The sequence below is a fragment of the Tetrao urogallus genome (genome assembly GCF_951394365.1).
Source record: "Tetrao urogallus genome assembly, chromosome: 20".
NCBI classification, from domain to species: domain Eukaryota; kingdom Metazoa; phylum Chordata; class Aves; order Galliformes; family Phasianidae; genus Tetrao; species Tetrao urogallus.
In genome coordinates, this window is record NC_136833.1 from 3505131 (window position 1) to 3520844 (window position 15714).

A 15714-nucleotide genomic window follows, 5' to 3' on the forward strand; every position below is an offset into this window, starting at 1 on the left:
GCACTCTGTGAAAAACACACCGTGCAAGGTGCCGCTTGGCTCCTCGTTCAGCTTGCAGAGGGGAAGCACCGCTGCTTTTGAGCTCTGTGCTCACCCCACAGTGTGACCCTGACCCTGCGGTGTGACCCTGACCCTGTGCAGGCAATGAGCTCTGGGAGGGGACTGCCAACGTAGGGGAGCCAATGGGCCTTATGGCTGCAGCAGAACTCATGCTGACTCGCAGACGGTGGAGGAGTTTTATTTCTTTATTGGTGATTAATGGCAGTGTTTCATTTCTAATGGAAGGAAATAGAGAGGAAATGGTTTCTCACATTCATTTATCAGGGATTTGTTTAAACGGCGCTGGAAATAGGTCAGGGCTGTGTGCTTACAAGAACGCAAAGCGGTGGGGATGGGGTGGATGTCTGATGGATGGGCTCCAGGCCTGCCCCGCTGCTGCCCTAGGCATCAGCCCTTAATGAGATGGGGACTAATTGCCTCCTCATCCCTGTGTGGATAGGGGACATCACCTCTTTGAAGCCCCCTTTTTGCAGGGGGGGGTGGGAATGACTGATGTGTGCTGCTGCAGCAGTGCCTGCTTGCAGCTGCCAAAAACCAGTGCCCCCACCAGGTCTGTGTGCTGAGTTTGGGTTATATGGGAGCAGATGGCGGCTATGTGGGGCAGAACACTGGTGAGAGGTGTGGGTGTTAATAGGGCTCCTCCCAGCACCACACTGTGGTCGGTTTGGTGCTGGGGGTGAGTTTGGGTTGAATGGGGGATCTCCAGTGTGCAACATGTTCTGGGTTCTGGACACTGCTCTCTGATGTTGGGGCAGTTCTATGGGTTCGGATCTCGGGGCTGGGGCTGAGCAGCACAACTCCAGGGCTGAGCTCCAGGCACTGCCCACAGCCCCACGCACTTTCCTTCCTTTCCATGCAGACAACACCGTTCTTCATGGCCAGCCTTCCCTGGGCATCACCGCCCGGAGCCCAAAAATCCTAGCAACAATGACATTGTTGGCTATATTTGCCAGGCTCGGGGCTGAGCGGCAGTGATGACACATGGAGCTGGCGGCTCCTCTCCTGCTGCCATCTGCAGTGCCTCCCACTCACTGCCATGCAACCAAACCCCAAGCAAGAGAAGTGCGGGTGCCCCATCCTCAGAGGTGTCCAAGGCCACAAATGGGGCCCTAAGGCAGTGTGAGCTGGTGGGGGCACTCAGCCCGTGGGTTGGAGCGGGATGACCTGTGAGGTCCCTTCCGTCTGGAGCTCTATATGTGCACAAACAGCTGTATTTCACCCCACGTTTCCACATTTTTGCAGTCTGCCTGCAAAACACAGACCCCACCACCACCATAAACATGGATATTGTTATGCAGCGAGCCACAGTAAATCCTCGATGGCTTTTTGGGATCACTGAGCTGGGCGGTCTTGGAAGGGTCAGAACGAGCTCCTGGGGCTGAAGGAAGCACACAGCTGCTGCTTTATGGCTGTCCTGCAGTGCTGCCCCTGCCCCACTGACCCACACAGCACCAACTGTGCTCCGCCTCAATGGTCCTGTTTGCTTTCTCTTCCTCTTAGTTTCCTTTTCCCTCCTTTTATTTTTCTCCTTTTCTCCCCTTCTTTTTTCCCTTTCTTTTTCTGCCCCTTTTTGCCCCTTTTTTGCATCTTTTTTCACTTCTTTCCCCTCCTTTTTTGGCCCATTTTGTCCCTTTTAATTGGCTCTTTCATGGCCTTTTTTTCCCCTACTTTTTCACTTTTTTTTACCCCTTTTTTTGGCCTATTTTTCCTTTCCCCTTTGGGGCCTTTTTTTTTTATTTTCTTTTTCATTTTTCAGTTTTGTGTCTCTTTTTGCCCTCTTTCTGCCCTTTTTCTGGCCCTTTTTTCCCTCTCCCCTTTCTCGCCTTTCTTCCCACCTTCCCCCCATTTTTTACCTTTCCCCCCATTTCTGTATTTTTGGTTTTGCTTTTTTTTTCTTTTTTTCCCCTTATCTTTTGCTTGTCTTTTTTTTTTTTTTTTTTTATTATTATTATTATTTCTCTTTTTTATTTTTGCTTTTTACCTTTTTGGTCCTTTCCCCCCCCCCTTTTTTTTTTAACCTTTTTTAATTTTTTCCCCCTTTTTGGAGGTCCATTCCTTTTTTGCCCTTTTTTTCCTGCCCCCCCCCCTCCCTTTTTTTTTCTTTCCCACTTCTCCCTTTTACCTTCCCCCCCTTTTATTTCCTACAACCTCCCCTCCCTCTCTCTGCAGCTTCACAGAGGTTCCTCTGCTTTACTCTGCGAACACAAAACAGAAAGAGGAAGGAAGCCGCCATCACTTGGCCCAATGTGAGCTCCATCCCCCACCTCTCTGTGCCCAATATGAGTTTCCTCCACTGGCCCACAGCTGTACCCCACCAGGGCTGCATGCAGCCCTCCCAACCGGGGCTGCGGGGGCCCAGTGCCCTCCTTGCTCTGCCCTGCAGCCTCCTCTCCTCTTTGCTTTTGCTGTTTCCTACACGCCAGGAATCACACACCACAAAGGCTTTGTTTTTTTTTTCCAGGAGGTATTTTACATCAGGGAGAAGAGCCATCGGAGCGTCAGAGTGAGTGTCACGGTGTTCCCCCTCGGTGGATATTAATGGGTTTTCCTCCCTTTGAAAGAGGTCAGGACACAGCATGTAAATAAATGAGGATTGCCCAACATAGGTCTGGAACCACAGGCAGACACCACGAGTGAAGCGGTCGGGGCAAATGCCAGGAAATTCAGCAGCGAGGCTCAGGGCAGCCCTCGGCACTCCCACTGGGAAATGGGTTTGGGCTGTCCCTAAATGCTCAGGGCAGCAGACTTAGACAAAAATATCAGCGTCATTCCAAGCAAAGCGTCTGTCCTACAGGGGGGGAATCCTGCTCCTGGAGGGCTGGAAAGCCCAGAGCACAGTGGGGAACGCAGAGGGGAAACACGCTCTGCAAGGAGCATCTGTATTCATCTTCCAGATGTGCACACATCTGGCAGCAGCTGTGGTTCATGGGCCTTGGTGAGGGTAATCCAACTGAGCACCAAGAAGACAAATCCCAATGGTAGCCAACCCTCCTCCAACACACCCAACCGAGCTCTAAGAGCACAAATCCCAGTGATACCCAACCCTCCTCCAGCACAGCCAGCTGAACTCCAAGAAGACAAATCCCAATGATACCAACGCCCAAACCACACATCGCGGTGGCCCTGAGGGTGTGATTCCAGCAGAGATGGAAACATGACAACCACAGCCATGAAGTGAAAGTTGGCACCTCTTGTGAGGGCATTTTGGTGTTTTTTGGAGCTCCCCGTGGGAGCAGAGCCCTCCCTGTGCCTGCCTGCAGTCTTGGCTTTGGGATTAAAAATAACACCTGGAGCACGGCTCCAAAAGGTCGGCTGGCACATAGCATTTAGGAGAGCCTCAAAGTGTTATTTCGAGGTGGTTTGTATTTTTTCTTTTTTTTTTTTTTTAATCCATAGGAAAAGCAAATATCAAAGCTGCCGCAGAATAAAAAGCCGCTCCTGGCTCAGCTTGCAGATGGGAGCCAGCAAAGCTCCTTCTTTTCCCATTTTCTGGGAGCAGAATGGAGATAAAAGCAAATCTTCCCCAGTGAGGGTGGGCTTGGGAGCAGCGCAGGGCTCAGGTTCATGCCAGTCCCACGCTGCAGCCCCTCAAACTATTGGGGAAAGCAAAGAAATAAGGAGATTTGCCTTTTGTTTTCTTCTGGGGCTGATGCTGTTGCAGCAGTGAACACCCAACGTGGGGCCTTAGGGCCTCACTGACCCATGGCCCCTCCTTGGCCTTTTTGGGGTTGTTCTCTGCAGACCATTTGCCATCACTGGTCAGTATTGAGCTAATTGACTGCTAACAGTTGCCATGAACTGCTTAATTACAGGCAGGGCTGCTGGTGCTACCTTTGCTGACAGCTGGTTCCCGCAGAACTATTTGATTGCTCCCAACTTTGTCAATCTTTAACTTTCTGAGCCTGTGCATCATCTTCGTGCTCCCTTCCAGTGCCAACCTGCAGGATGAGGGCTTGGAATTGAGGTTCTCAGACGTTACCCAAAGAAATGAGATTGCCCCATCCCTGCAGGTGCCCCAGGAAAAGTTGGATGGGGCTTTGGGCAGCCTGGTTTGGTTGGGGACAACCAGCCCATGGGTTGGAACGGGATGGTCCTTTTCATCCCAACCATTTCCAATGATACCCAGTGCTATGCCATGCAACAGTTGCATAATAACAGGTGGAATTTATTCTTTCTCAGGCTGCTACAAGCTGCACATAAAAGAAATACAGCTTTCTCCCCCAAAAGCTCTCGTGAGGCAGACAGCAACTGGAAGCCACAGGGTGTGGAGCTGCTTCCTGCAGGAGGGCCGGGGGGGGGGAGGGGGGGGCATCTCACAGCAGGAAAACCGAATTTAGAGCACTGGAGAGCACAAAGCTGCACTTCCTCCAGGCCCTCTGCTCCGGTGGGATGTGAGAAAGGCATTCTATAAATAATTGCTTGGATAAATAAATGAGGCTGAGCTCCTCCCCACGGAGCTGCTTCCTCCTGCCCAGAGACCCGGCAACACTCCCAGCATGGGGAGCTTGAGGCACTGCATAGAACATCCCATAGGTGTGGGGTGGCTGTTGGGCGGTACCAATGGGCTTTGGGTAGCCCTGCTTTGGTAGATGAGTATGGATGCCCTGTCCCTGCAGAGCCCCAGGGTCAGGCTGGAGGGGCTCTGAGCGCTGATGGAGCTGTGGGCACCTCTGTGCACTGCAGGGAGTGGAACCAGATGGCCTTTGGGGGTCCCTTCCAACTCAACAATTCTATGATTCTATGAACTCAGGACGGTGCTGCTGTGTGCAGAGCTCTTGCTGCAAGGAGCCACCATTTGAACTGCAGCACAGCAACACAAAGGCTGCACGTTGTGCAATGGGGAGCATCTTCCACTGGGCACCAACAGGGACCAACACTGGGACAGAACCACTGCTCATCGTGTGGGCTCCCACAGAGGTGCTGTGCTATGGGCAGAGGAGAATCATGAAGCCCTGAGAGCCCTGACATGCGGTGACCTGGCCGTGTGGTGACAGAGATGCTGTGCCACGTGCACGGGACATTTCCTGCCTCCTGCCCAGCAGTGACATTCTGTGCTGTGTATCTCTCCGGATACATCACAGCGATGGGCGCAGCGGTGGCATTCCGTGTGCTGTGGGGTTCCCTTTGTCACCGGGATGTCCCCATCTCAGGGCACGGCTGCTGGGGGTCACAAGCAGCAGCGTTGGGTGGGCAATAGGGGGGTCCCACGCAGCGCTTCAGTGCCGATAAAGCCTTCCTATGTCTTCCGGCATCAGACTGAACGGTGAGGAAGCGGGCGGCTGCTCGGAGAGCTTCACCACAGCTGTTTCCTAAAACTTTGCGATGAAACCCACGGAAGCGGCGGACCGCGGGGCGGCTCCGGGGGAGGCGGGGGAAACGGCAACGGGGCGGAGCGGGAGGCGGACCGGAGCGGGAGGCGGACCGGAGCGGGGCTCCCCTTCCCCGGAGGTACCGAGGGAGCGACGGTACCCGAGTGCGCTCTCTGCGCGTCCCCGTCCCCCCCGTTCCCCGCCGGCCCCGGGTTTGCTCCGGGCGGCGCCGGCGGGGCATGGAGGCAGCGCACAGCGTGCCGGTGCGGGACGTGCTGAGCCGCTTCGACGTGACCGAGAGCTGCGGGCTCAGCCCCGAGCAGGTCCGCCGCAATCGGGAGAAGTACGGCCCCAATGGTGAGTGAGTGGGAATGGGGGCACCTGTTGGGTAGGGAGGGGTTAGTGAAGGGTAATTAGCGGGATGGGGTTAATTGGGCTGTTCCGCTGTGCGGGGTGGGTGAAGTTCTTCGTTGCCGGAGGGGACGGAGCGGGGATGTGTGCGGCTTCGGGAGGAGCGCCGGTGAGAAGATCGGGATCGGGAGCGCTCGGTGGGGACCGTGCGGGGCTTCGGAGGCCCGGGTTGTGCTCCGTCCCGGATCGGAGCAAGTTGATGGGTCTCCTTTCTGTTTGATCCTCGTGGCTGAGGGTAGGGAAAAGCTCCGTTTGTCAGATGGGATCGGGGCTGTGCTTCCTCCCGTGCAGCAGTGAGGTGCTCCCAGCGCTGACACCGCGTCCCTGCGGCAGCCCCGAGCAGCGCGCATCCCACCTGCTCCCCGCCCCGGCCGCGTTAGCAGTGGGCAGCCGCAGCCCCGCTCCGTGAGCTGGGAGCCCTCGACTTTGGGATTCCCTTGCTTTGAGACCGAGCATCGCTCCCAGACGGGTGCCCCAGCGCTGGGAATGCTGCCCCAATGGGACCCTTCCCCAGAGTCCCCGCTGGGTCGGTGTGCATGCGGTGCCCCGCAGTGGGGACACGCAGCAGCAGCAGCGGGGTGGCTTCTCCCCTGTTTGCCCAGGTGAATCATCCCTGCTGAGTCAGGCCCAGCACCGCCTGACGTAGGTGCAAAGCAAAGGGCTAGTGGTGACAATTTGTTGTTTTTTCTATTCCCCCCCTCTGCACACACACACACCTCCAAGCAATGGCTGCATGCTCACCTCTGTCTGTGGTGCAGCCTTTGCTTCACGCCCTGGGTTTCTTGCAGAGTGCTGGTGCACGAAGGCAGCTGCCTTGGGGACATCCCATGGCTGCAACTTAGATATCGTGCAGTTATCATTAATGTTTTGCAAAACCAGAATCATTCAAGATGGAAGGGGCCTCCAGAGGCCATCTGGTTGCACTGCCTGCGTTGCACAAGGGCATCCACAGCTCCATCAGTGCTCACAGCCCTCCAGCCTGACCCTGGAGGTCTGCAGGGACCTCCACCTCTCTGGAACCCTTTGTGGCTTACTGATTTTGCTTTAAAACCTCACTCGTGGGCCAATAGCTTTTTTTTTCCAACGTGGTGGGAGCTCACAGGTTGTGCTGAGGTTGCAGGAGCCTGCACTTGCGTGCCTGGTCTGGGAGAGCCCACTGGGGTTGTGGTGTGGGACAGCGCAGTGTCTGTGAAGATGGCTCACATTAGATGGTGTTTTAATTTGAATTTAAATTAAATTTCGTCAGCGGAAGCACAAGGCAGTTGTGTGTCTCGCCTTTGCAAAGAGTTCAGAAGGGGGAAGAAAACCCCAATCTCACAGCTCAGGGCAGAACTGCGGCTCCAGCGGTTCCATTTTCATTCATTCATTTCCTCCTGAACCTGAATCAAACTGCCAGAGGTGCCATGAATCACAACCTGAGACGCACCATCCCCCCCTTAAGAACCATCTTTTGACATATGATGGGGAGCTGCTTAAATCCCCCTCTGACTGTTTTTATTTCTGGAGCTGATGCATTTCAAAGAAAGAGCTGCAGAGCTCTGACATCAGGTGAGAAGCAATGACCGTGGATCTTTATATAGAAATGTGTGTGTGTGTGTATATGTGTATATATATATATATATATAATTATATTTATATATAAATATAAATATATATATATAAAAATAAATATAATATAAATATATATATATTGTTTTGGGGTATTGCGTTCTTTGGAGCCCAGAATGCTGTTTGCAGCCCCACTGCCCACACTGCAGGAGGAAGCAGATATTTAATATCTCCAATTAGTGGGCAGACAGCCTGTGCAGGGCTCTGGGCAGGCATTTCCATGCTCTGAAAGCTCAGCCTCTCCATATTGCTGATGTTATGCATACACACAACTTTCTTTGCCCCATCAGTAACCCGACTGCATGGCAGCAGAGCCGGCTGCTCGCAGCACAGGGACGTTTCCCTCCCTGTCCCCCTCCCTCCCTTCCAACTCAGCACAGAGCTGAAGGCTCCAACCCATTCCCAACCATGAAAAACAAAACCATGGAAAGATGAAATTTCCCATTTCACGCTGCAATGGTTGTGCTGCCGGCGAGGGAAAGCGGCGTTTTGTGACTCATCTCTCTCTGCTCTGTTCCTCTGCACATCGCCCACCTTTTCCACCCCCGAAACACACGCTCAGCAGGCTGATTCACAAACATGCTACGTCTTCTTTTTGTGTTGTTTTTTTTTTTGTTTGTTTGTTTGTTTTCTTTTCCCTTTTCCTCCAAATTGCTTCCCTTAGGGCTGTGATGCTCAGGCATTCCAACAGCACGACTGCACGGCTCCCATCGTTGTGCTGTAGGGAACCCAGCTTTGGATCCCACACCTTCCTCTCAGGCTGCCCAACCTTGCATGTACAGAAACCCCCTTGTCTCCTCATTCTGCTGTTCGGGAGGGATGCAACGCAGCTGCACCCACGGGTGCTGCCTTTCCCTGGGGTTTGCCCTTGGGCTTCCCCTCACGCTCTGTGTACACACGTGTGATATTGCTCACAGTTCCATTTCTGTGCTGTGTGTGCAGAGCACGGTTGAGGTGTTGCTTGCATGGCTGATGCTCAGGGAGTGCTGCTCCCACAAAGCACCCTTCGAATCCCCCAAAATACCTTAACGAGCCCAGTGCACTCTCATCATCTTTTTCCAACAACTGTTGCTCTCTGCACCTTTCAGCCTTTTCCCAACCCCAGACCCAACTCTGAGCCATTCTGCTGTGTTTCCATGGTCATCTCTCTTGGGGTAAATCCCAAACAGTGAGCACTGGGTCACAGATGCAGGGCAGCATGCACACGGTGCACCCCCCGATCCAGGTGTTGTTCTGTCCCACACCTTCTCCATCTGCCTGCTGCTAAAAACTGAGATGAGGTGATGCTTTTTGGTGAGCTCTTAAGATGCTTTTTCCCCCTTGTTTTTCATATGTGCAGACAGCTGGATGAGCCAGCTTTGATTTTTTTTTTTTTTTTTTTTTTTTCCCCTATATTCACTGTTGGCACGTTGGGGTGGGATGGTGACGCTCCATCAAAATGGAGCCTTTTTTAAGGGTTATTCAGTGTGTGGGCACACTGTGCCATTATCCAGGTAGGGTCTGGAGGGGACGCCCCCACAAGGAGCCCCACATGGTGATTTGGGGCACACTGAGCACTCTACAGCACCTCATCCCCACGGAGGCTGCACAGAAGCATCACAAATGAGTTGATGGTTGGACTGGATGACCTTAGTGGTCTCCCCCAACCTTAACAATTCTGTGGTTCTGAAGGTGTAAGCAATGGGATAAAGCACACATTGTGCATGGGATATCGAGGCTGCAAACGCCTCTTTCGTCTTCTTTTTCATCTTGAGTAAAAGCAGGCTGCTGCTGGCACAGCAATGGGATGGGTTGGGTTTGGTGCTGCCCGCGGCTCAGAAGGGCAGACCCCATCCCACCTGCAGTTACTGCTGTGCGTGTGATGTTCTGGTGCTTTGTGACTCCAAGTTATATTTCTTAATAAACACCTCCCGCCCGTAGCGTTGGAGGAGGGAACATAGAACAACAACAACAAAAAAAAGGCAATAATTAAGAAACGCAGCGACCCGCTGCTGGAGCCCAACGCTGGCTGCTGCTATCGCGCTTTACAACAGGTAGCAGCGACGGGAGGAGCTGGGAGCGCTGCTCAGCCGGAGCCAAAGGCAGCAAAGCGGGCTGCGGTCGCGCAGTGTTTCCATGACGCGAGCGGCCGCCGGCGTGGGTGTGTGCGGTGCAGGGGGGGCTCGGGGCTGCTGCTGCTGCTGCTGCTGCTGCTGCTGCTGCTGCTGCTGCTGCTGCTGCTGCTGCTGCTGCTGCTGCTGCTGCTGCTGCTGCTGCTGCTGCTGCTGCTGCTGCTGCTGCTGCTGCTGCTGCTGCTGCTGCTGCTGGGGGTTCGGCCCGGCGCTGGGAGCCGAGCGCTGCGTGGGTTTGGTTGCTGAGTTTTGCTTTTTTATATATATAATAAGCTGTTTAAATATCGAGTGAATCCACGCTCTGTGTGTAGCCGGGGGTCGTGGGGAGCTCCCGTTGCTGAGGTTTGGGCGCTTGCCGTCTTCGTACAGAAGCTTTTTTCTCACCTATTTACGGCATACTGTTTTATTCCTTTTAAATTCCGTTGGCTCATCTGCTCAGCCCCACCTGCTGCAGTGCTCCCGTTGCACCGTGCATCCCCGGGGACATCCCTGCAGCCCATCTTCATAGCAAAACGCAGAGCTCCGTGCCTCTTGGAAACCAGAGCCTACAAGCAGCGCTCGTCCAAACCCTCCTAACATTTGAATCCCCACCATCTGCCCCGTGTCGCTGCGTGCGCTGATGCAGATGAAGCCATTTGATTATTTTTTTTCCTCCCATTTGCAAGTCGCTATAGGACACCTGTTGGCCCCGAGATCCATTGTGGCTGGGGGGGGAAGGGAGGGCCAGGAGGGAACCAAATTAAGAGACGTTGCTGCTCGGTGCTGCGTTTCAGGGAGGAAATCCGCTCTGTGCTCGAGCGTCCCCGGGGTTCCTCCCCGTGTGTTTGTGCCTCGGGTGCTTCCTGTGTTCAAACAGAGCTGGGGGGGGAAGGGTGGGGGTGAATGGGGACCGGCAGGCAGGGCTACACCCAATACACCCAAATGTAAGGGTTATTGTTTTCTATTTTTTTATTATTTTATTATTATTCTTTTATTATTATTGTTGTCATTTTCCCATTTTTTCCCCCTTACTTTTCCTTTCTAACACCTCCCTTTGCTGCGGGAGGAACGCAGCGCTCCCCACAAGAGCCAAATCCCCAGGATTTTGCCCCAGAGTCACTGCCAAGGCTGAGCCCCCTGCTGCCTCTACCTGCCTGCACTCCCTCCTTTCCTTTCCTTTCCTTGGTTTTGTTTTTTTTTTACATTTTCCATTTTGCAACCTCCGAGTCAACAGAAAGCTCTAAAATAAGGAAAATGTGGTGAGCGATGGAAAAAGCCAAACCAAGCTGCTCCACTGCAGGGGGGACATTGGGGGGGGGGGGGGGGGGGGTCAGTCCCCTGTAGCAGTGCATGGTGCACACACTGTCGTTCTGTCCTGTTCCCTTTCTCACCTCCTCTTAACACATCTGTATGTGTGCTCATCTGGACCTACTTAGCAATAGCTTTATAGATCTCCTTGTGGGTTTGTGTAGATCCCTTCCAACCAAACTGTTTTATACGTACCCCACCTGAATATATCATACACATACCAAAAAAACCCAACCAAACATATATATATATAAATTTTTTGTCCCTTGTATGCACACATAATACTTAGTGGGAAGTAAATCATAGGAGGAGGAAATGCGACCAATGCTTCCAGCTCTCCACCTTGCTGCAGGGCTGCCCCATCTCTGGAGGTGCCCCTGGTCGTGGATGGGGCCCTGAGCAGCCTGAGCCCATGGCAGGGGTTGGAGTTGGGTGGTCTGTAAGGTCCCTCCTAACTCAGCCATTCTGTGGTTTGTGCACACTGAGCATCATCTCATCCCCAGGAGCAAGTGCCTCTTATGTTGAAAACGCACCCTGGTTTCGTTTTCAGCCCATCTCTTTCTCAGCCCATCTCATTTTCTTACTTTTCAGCCTAATAACCCAGTTCTTCTATGGTTTTAGGGAAGTGAAAACCCTTTGAACACATTTTCACCTTGCTCTTCCCCAAATCTCACAGCGTTCATCCCGAAGGTTCAGTGCAATTTTCAACACTAAATGCCCTCTCCTGGGATACTGAAAGCCTTGCATGGCTCTGCATGGGCTGAGCCAGCACTGTGGGCCACGGCGAAGGCTCAGCGCTGCAGTGTGGTGTGTTTGCTTTCCTAAGCTGTTATCCTGATGTTATTTAATCCTAAATGTTATTAAATTTGCTGCTGCTGGGTGTTGGACGCTCTGGCTTGTGCGCGGTGCAGTGTGCCCAGAGGCGTTGCAAAGTTGGAGTTTCTCTTGCCGTGGGTTGGATGGTGCTTTGGTTTTCTGCACATTTGCTGAGATTTTTGGCTCAGGGGTGGCTCCAGGGCATTGCTTTGGGGGTGGTGGCCAAGGGCAGAGACCAAAAGGATGAAAATGCCGTTCTGTGCCAGAAGAAGCCAGTTAGGAGCAATCTCTGGAGCATCATTGGGAAATGATCTGAAAGAAAAAAAAAAAAAAAGCTTTTAGGGCATTGAAATGAAACGTGTAATGTGAGGGAGAGGGTAGCAGAGTGCCCTGCTTTGAGTTTGCAGGAGGGGGCTGAAGATGTGGGGGAGATCCTGGGGGTTTGGGGGCAATCATGTGAGAACAGCCCTCACCTTAAGCTTTATTTTATCCAAGCTCCTATGCCTGTATTATTATTATTTTTAATTCCCCTGAAGCTGTTACTATTTAAATGCAGATTTTTAGCTTTTCCACCCGGGAGACGGAGCGGGAAATTCTTTCCACTGCGTTGGTGCAGGAGGGAACAAAACGCTCCTTTCAGTCGCTCGCATCCTCCCTCCCAGCCAGGGCCGTGTGCTCCCCCTCCCACTGCCCAGGGACCCTATGGGGCCACCAGGGAAGGGGATGGGGCCACTCCAGGCCAAGGAGCCCCATTTTACCCCAGACCCAAGACACAGGGCCCCCTGTGTTGTAGGGCAGCTGCCCTTTGAAGGATGCTCGTGCCATGCAGCGTTTGGGGGACGAGCCATTCCCATGAGCAAAGGAAGGGGATTTTGGGATGAGATGAGCAGGATTGTCCTTATTTCTCACCCCTGGGTTGTGGGACCAATGCTGCAGGGTGAGCTTTGGGGTGAGTGTTAGGATTCCTGATTATAGAACAGATAGGGTGAGCATGCCCAGGGCTTGGCTCATGGGGTCAGGAAAGGGGGACAGGGACAGCATCCTGGGCAGGTTGGGCTGCGAGCAGAGCTCAGGCAAAGTGAGGATGAGCTCGCTGACTGAACTTTGCTTGCACCCCAAAATTATGTTGTTTTGTTTGAGTTACATGGGTAGGTTTGCAACCCCAGAGATTTTCTGCCCCCTCTCTATACACCAACCTTTGGCTTGGTCACTGGGGCAGCCCCAACCTGCCCATGTTCTGCATGCATGGCTGCATTATTTTTTTTTAATGTACGGGACTTTTTTGGGGGTAAATCCATCAACTCAGCTCAGCAGTGCCCAAATCTACCCTGAGGTCACTCTGTCGCAAGAAGTGACACAACAGCATTCTCCCATAGAGGTTCAATTAGGTGCACCGTGGAGATGGGGACCCAGGGATGGGGGCTCGGAAGTGTGGCTGCTTCCAATAACAACGTGTTCTGCACCTGAAGGATCCCAGAGCAGCTCTGCTTTGTGTCACAAACAGGGCTGCTGTCCCAGCTGGGGCTATTTTAGGGTTTTTCTTACTCTTTTCACCACTTTTTCCTGCCTGTTGGCAAGGTTTGGGAATCAGATGCGTTGCTTGTTTTACCCATCCATTTCCCCTTCCCTGCATAAGGAAAAATAAATAAAAGGAAGAAAAAAAAAAAAAAAAAGCAAAAAAGAGTTTACAATATAGAAATATGGCTGAAAGGACGTTTGTTGGAGCCAGATTGGTGACCCCATTGCCTGTGTGAGGCTGCATGGTTACCCATGGGAAGCTCCCCATCCCTCCCTGCTTGGCAGCAGTTGTGCTTCCCATGAGGAAAATCAGATCTTATCCTGAAATGCTGGGGATTTGGTGTTTTAGCATTCACCACACAAGGTGCTCGTGGCTGGGGATCTGAGCATGCCCCTTGAAGAGTTCCATAATGCAACTCCAGCAGCACCCTGCCATGTCTGAGTGCTGTGCTTTGACCCAGAACACAAGGCAGGGTGTCCCCCAGGTTGGGTGGCTCCTATGTGGCTGTGCCCAGCTGTCACATGGAGGGAGGTGGGAAGAAGTGTCTCTTTCAGAGGTGTGCTCAGATCAGCTTTTTCTGGGTGATGGTGATGCAGTCAGTGGGCTGTTGGCTTCCTCCTGGCCTCACGTTGCCCATTTTCATGTTGGCATCTGCAGAGCTCATGCAAAGTCCCCACTCTGCAAACAGCTTTGGGGCTGCTTCATGCAAACGATGCATGGGAGGAGTGCAGGCAGCAATCTGGGATGGGAGCTGGGAGCTGCCTGGCCCCCAGGTCTCTCACCCTGCACCCTTACAGCATACCAGGGATGAGAAAAAGGCAGCAGGGCTCTCTATGCCCTTGTTTGGGTGGCAGGGCTGGGGGAGGAAGCTGGGGGTGGGGAGGAAACTGGGTGCAGAAGGGAGAAGAGCAGCTTCCTCTTGATATGTTGCCGAGTGGTTGAGCTGCTGAGGTCACTCCAGCAATAGAGTTTACTTTTTGCTGTGAAAATAACAACAGGCATGTCACACAGCGCGTGCTCCTCATGGCAGCATGCTTCAGACCATCGTTATTTGGGAGGGACTTGAGTTGGTAAAACCCCATAGCAAGCATTTCTGCCACCAGTTTGCAGTGAAGATGCACAAAGGCTTCTTGCTTTCACTGTTTTCTCAGCAAAAGTTGTTTGGTTTGTTGTTTTTTTTTACTGTGTTTGTTTGTGTGTTGTGTGGTGTTTTTTTTTTTCTTCTCATTTTTCTGCATGAAAATAGACCATGGAAACCAGCTGAGCTGTTTCACTCAGGCAGGTTGTACCCTCGTTGAGCCTCAGTGATGAGCCTACTGATCATAGAATCATAGAATGTTTTAGATTGAAAGAAACCTTACAAATCATCCAGTCCCAACCCCCTGCCATGGGCTGGGTGCCCCCCATCAGCTCAGGATCCCAAGATCCCATCCCACCCGGCCTTGAACACCTCCAGAGATGGGGTACCCACAGCTGCAGGGAGCCTGATCCAGTGCCTCTCTGTTGATGTCCCTATTGATATGAGATAGGATTGATCCCTACTGACAGCATGTAGCTATTGGGGTATTATAAGCACTGCTTTGGGGCTGGGGTTGGTTGGGTGCAGATGCTGTGAATCCACCTGATGGACCAGCTTGGACCAGCCCAACATTCACTTTGGGTTTCCTTCCTAGGGAGCTGGAGGCTGTAAAACAGCTGAGTGATAGGAGACATAATATGGGCCCTGGTGGGGCTGTGGTGAGTCTCTGGCAGTGCATCTTATGGAGTGCTTGGACCTTCCAGTCCCAGATTTGGAGACAGCATCTCCTGCAGGCACTGAGCCTTTTGTAGGTTGGGTGTTTTTAGGCAAGCTGAGTGCAGGAATAAACTCTTATGGTCCCCGTTTGCAGCAGAGAAGCGACATTTCCCTGGCATGGGAGCACCCACTGCTGTTTGTGTGATGTCAGACTTGGGAGTTTGATCGCCAGCTTTCTTCATGCAGGGATGTGTGCAAAAGAAGCTGTGCTTTGGGGTACTTGGTGGAGTTTTGGGATGCTCAATGGACTGCTGGGGTGTAAGGCAAGGGATTTCTGCTCCGCTCCCAAATCACTGATTAATCTTATTCTTTTTTCTCCCCATGTCTTCCTTTATTTTCTGCTTGTTGGGCTGCGGGTGGAATCCCACAGAGCTCCCTGCAGAAGAAGGTGAGTCGTGTGGCAAGACAGGATGGGAGAGGCTGGGATGCAGGAAGGGGAATGTTTGGGATCTTTTATTTTAATCCTGGTTTTAATCTCAGAGCCAGTGGGGCTGGCAGCAGAGCCCTCCTTTGACAGAAGGGGTACCAAGTGGGAGTAGAAATACAGAAATGTGGACAGGAGCGGCCCTGCTGCAGCGGGGGACAGTCCCATCAGTGCTGGTGGCCACAGTTACCTGCTCACTGCAGCCCTTGGAGCACTGACGGTGCTTGGGTTTGTGTTTTCCTACCAGGAAAGTCCCTCTGGGAGCTGGTGCTGGAGCAGTTTGAGGATCTCCTGGTCCGCATCCTTCTGATGGCAGCATTCCTCTCCTTTGTAAGTACTGCGGGCTCAGGGCTGGCGCAGCCCCATTGGGACTC

General features: G+C 52.8%; 1 protein-coding gene across 1 annotated transcript in view; it reads left to right on the forward strand.

Annotated features, from left to right (window-relative positions):
- Positions 1–5608: 5608 nt before the first annotated feature.
- ATP2A3 (ATPase sarcoplasmic/endoplasmic reticulum Ca2+ transporting 3) overlaps positions 5609–15714 on the forward strand; it is a gene marked incomplete at both ends in the record, with an annotated part of 32798 nt that continues 22692 nt past the window's right edge. Inside the window, 3 exons of the mRNA XM_079545112.1 lie at positions 5609–5726; positions 15287–15304; positions 15588–15670. Of these exons, the coding sequence (XP_079401238.1) occupies positions 5609–5726; positions 15287–15304; positions 15588–15670 (219 nt within the window). The remainder of the gene's footprint in view (positions 5727–15286; positions 15305–15587; positions 15671–15714) is intronic.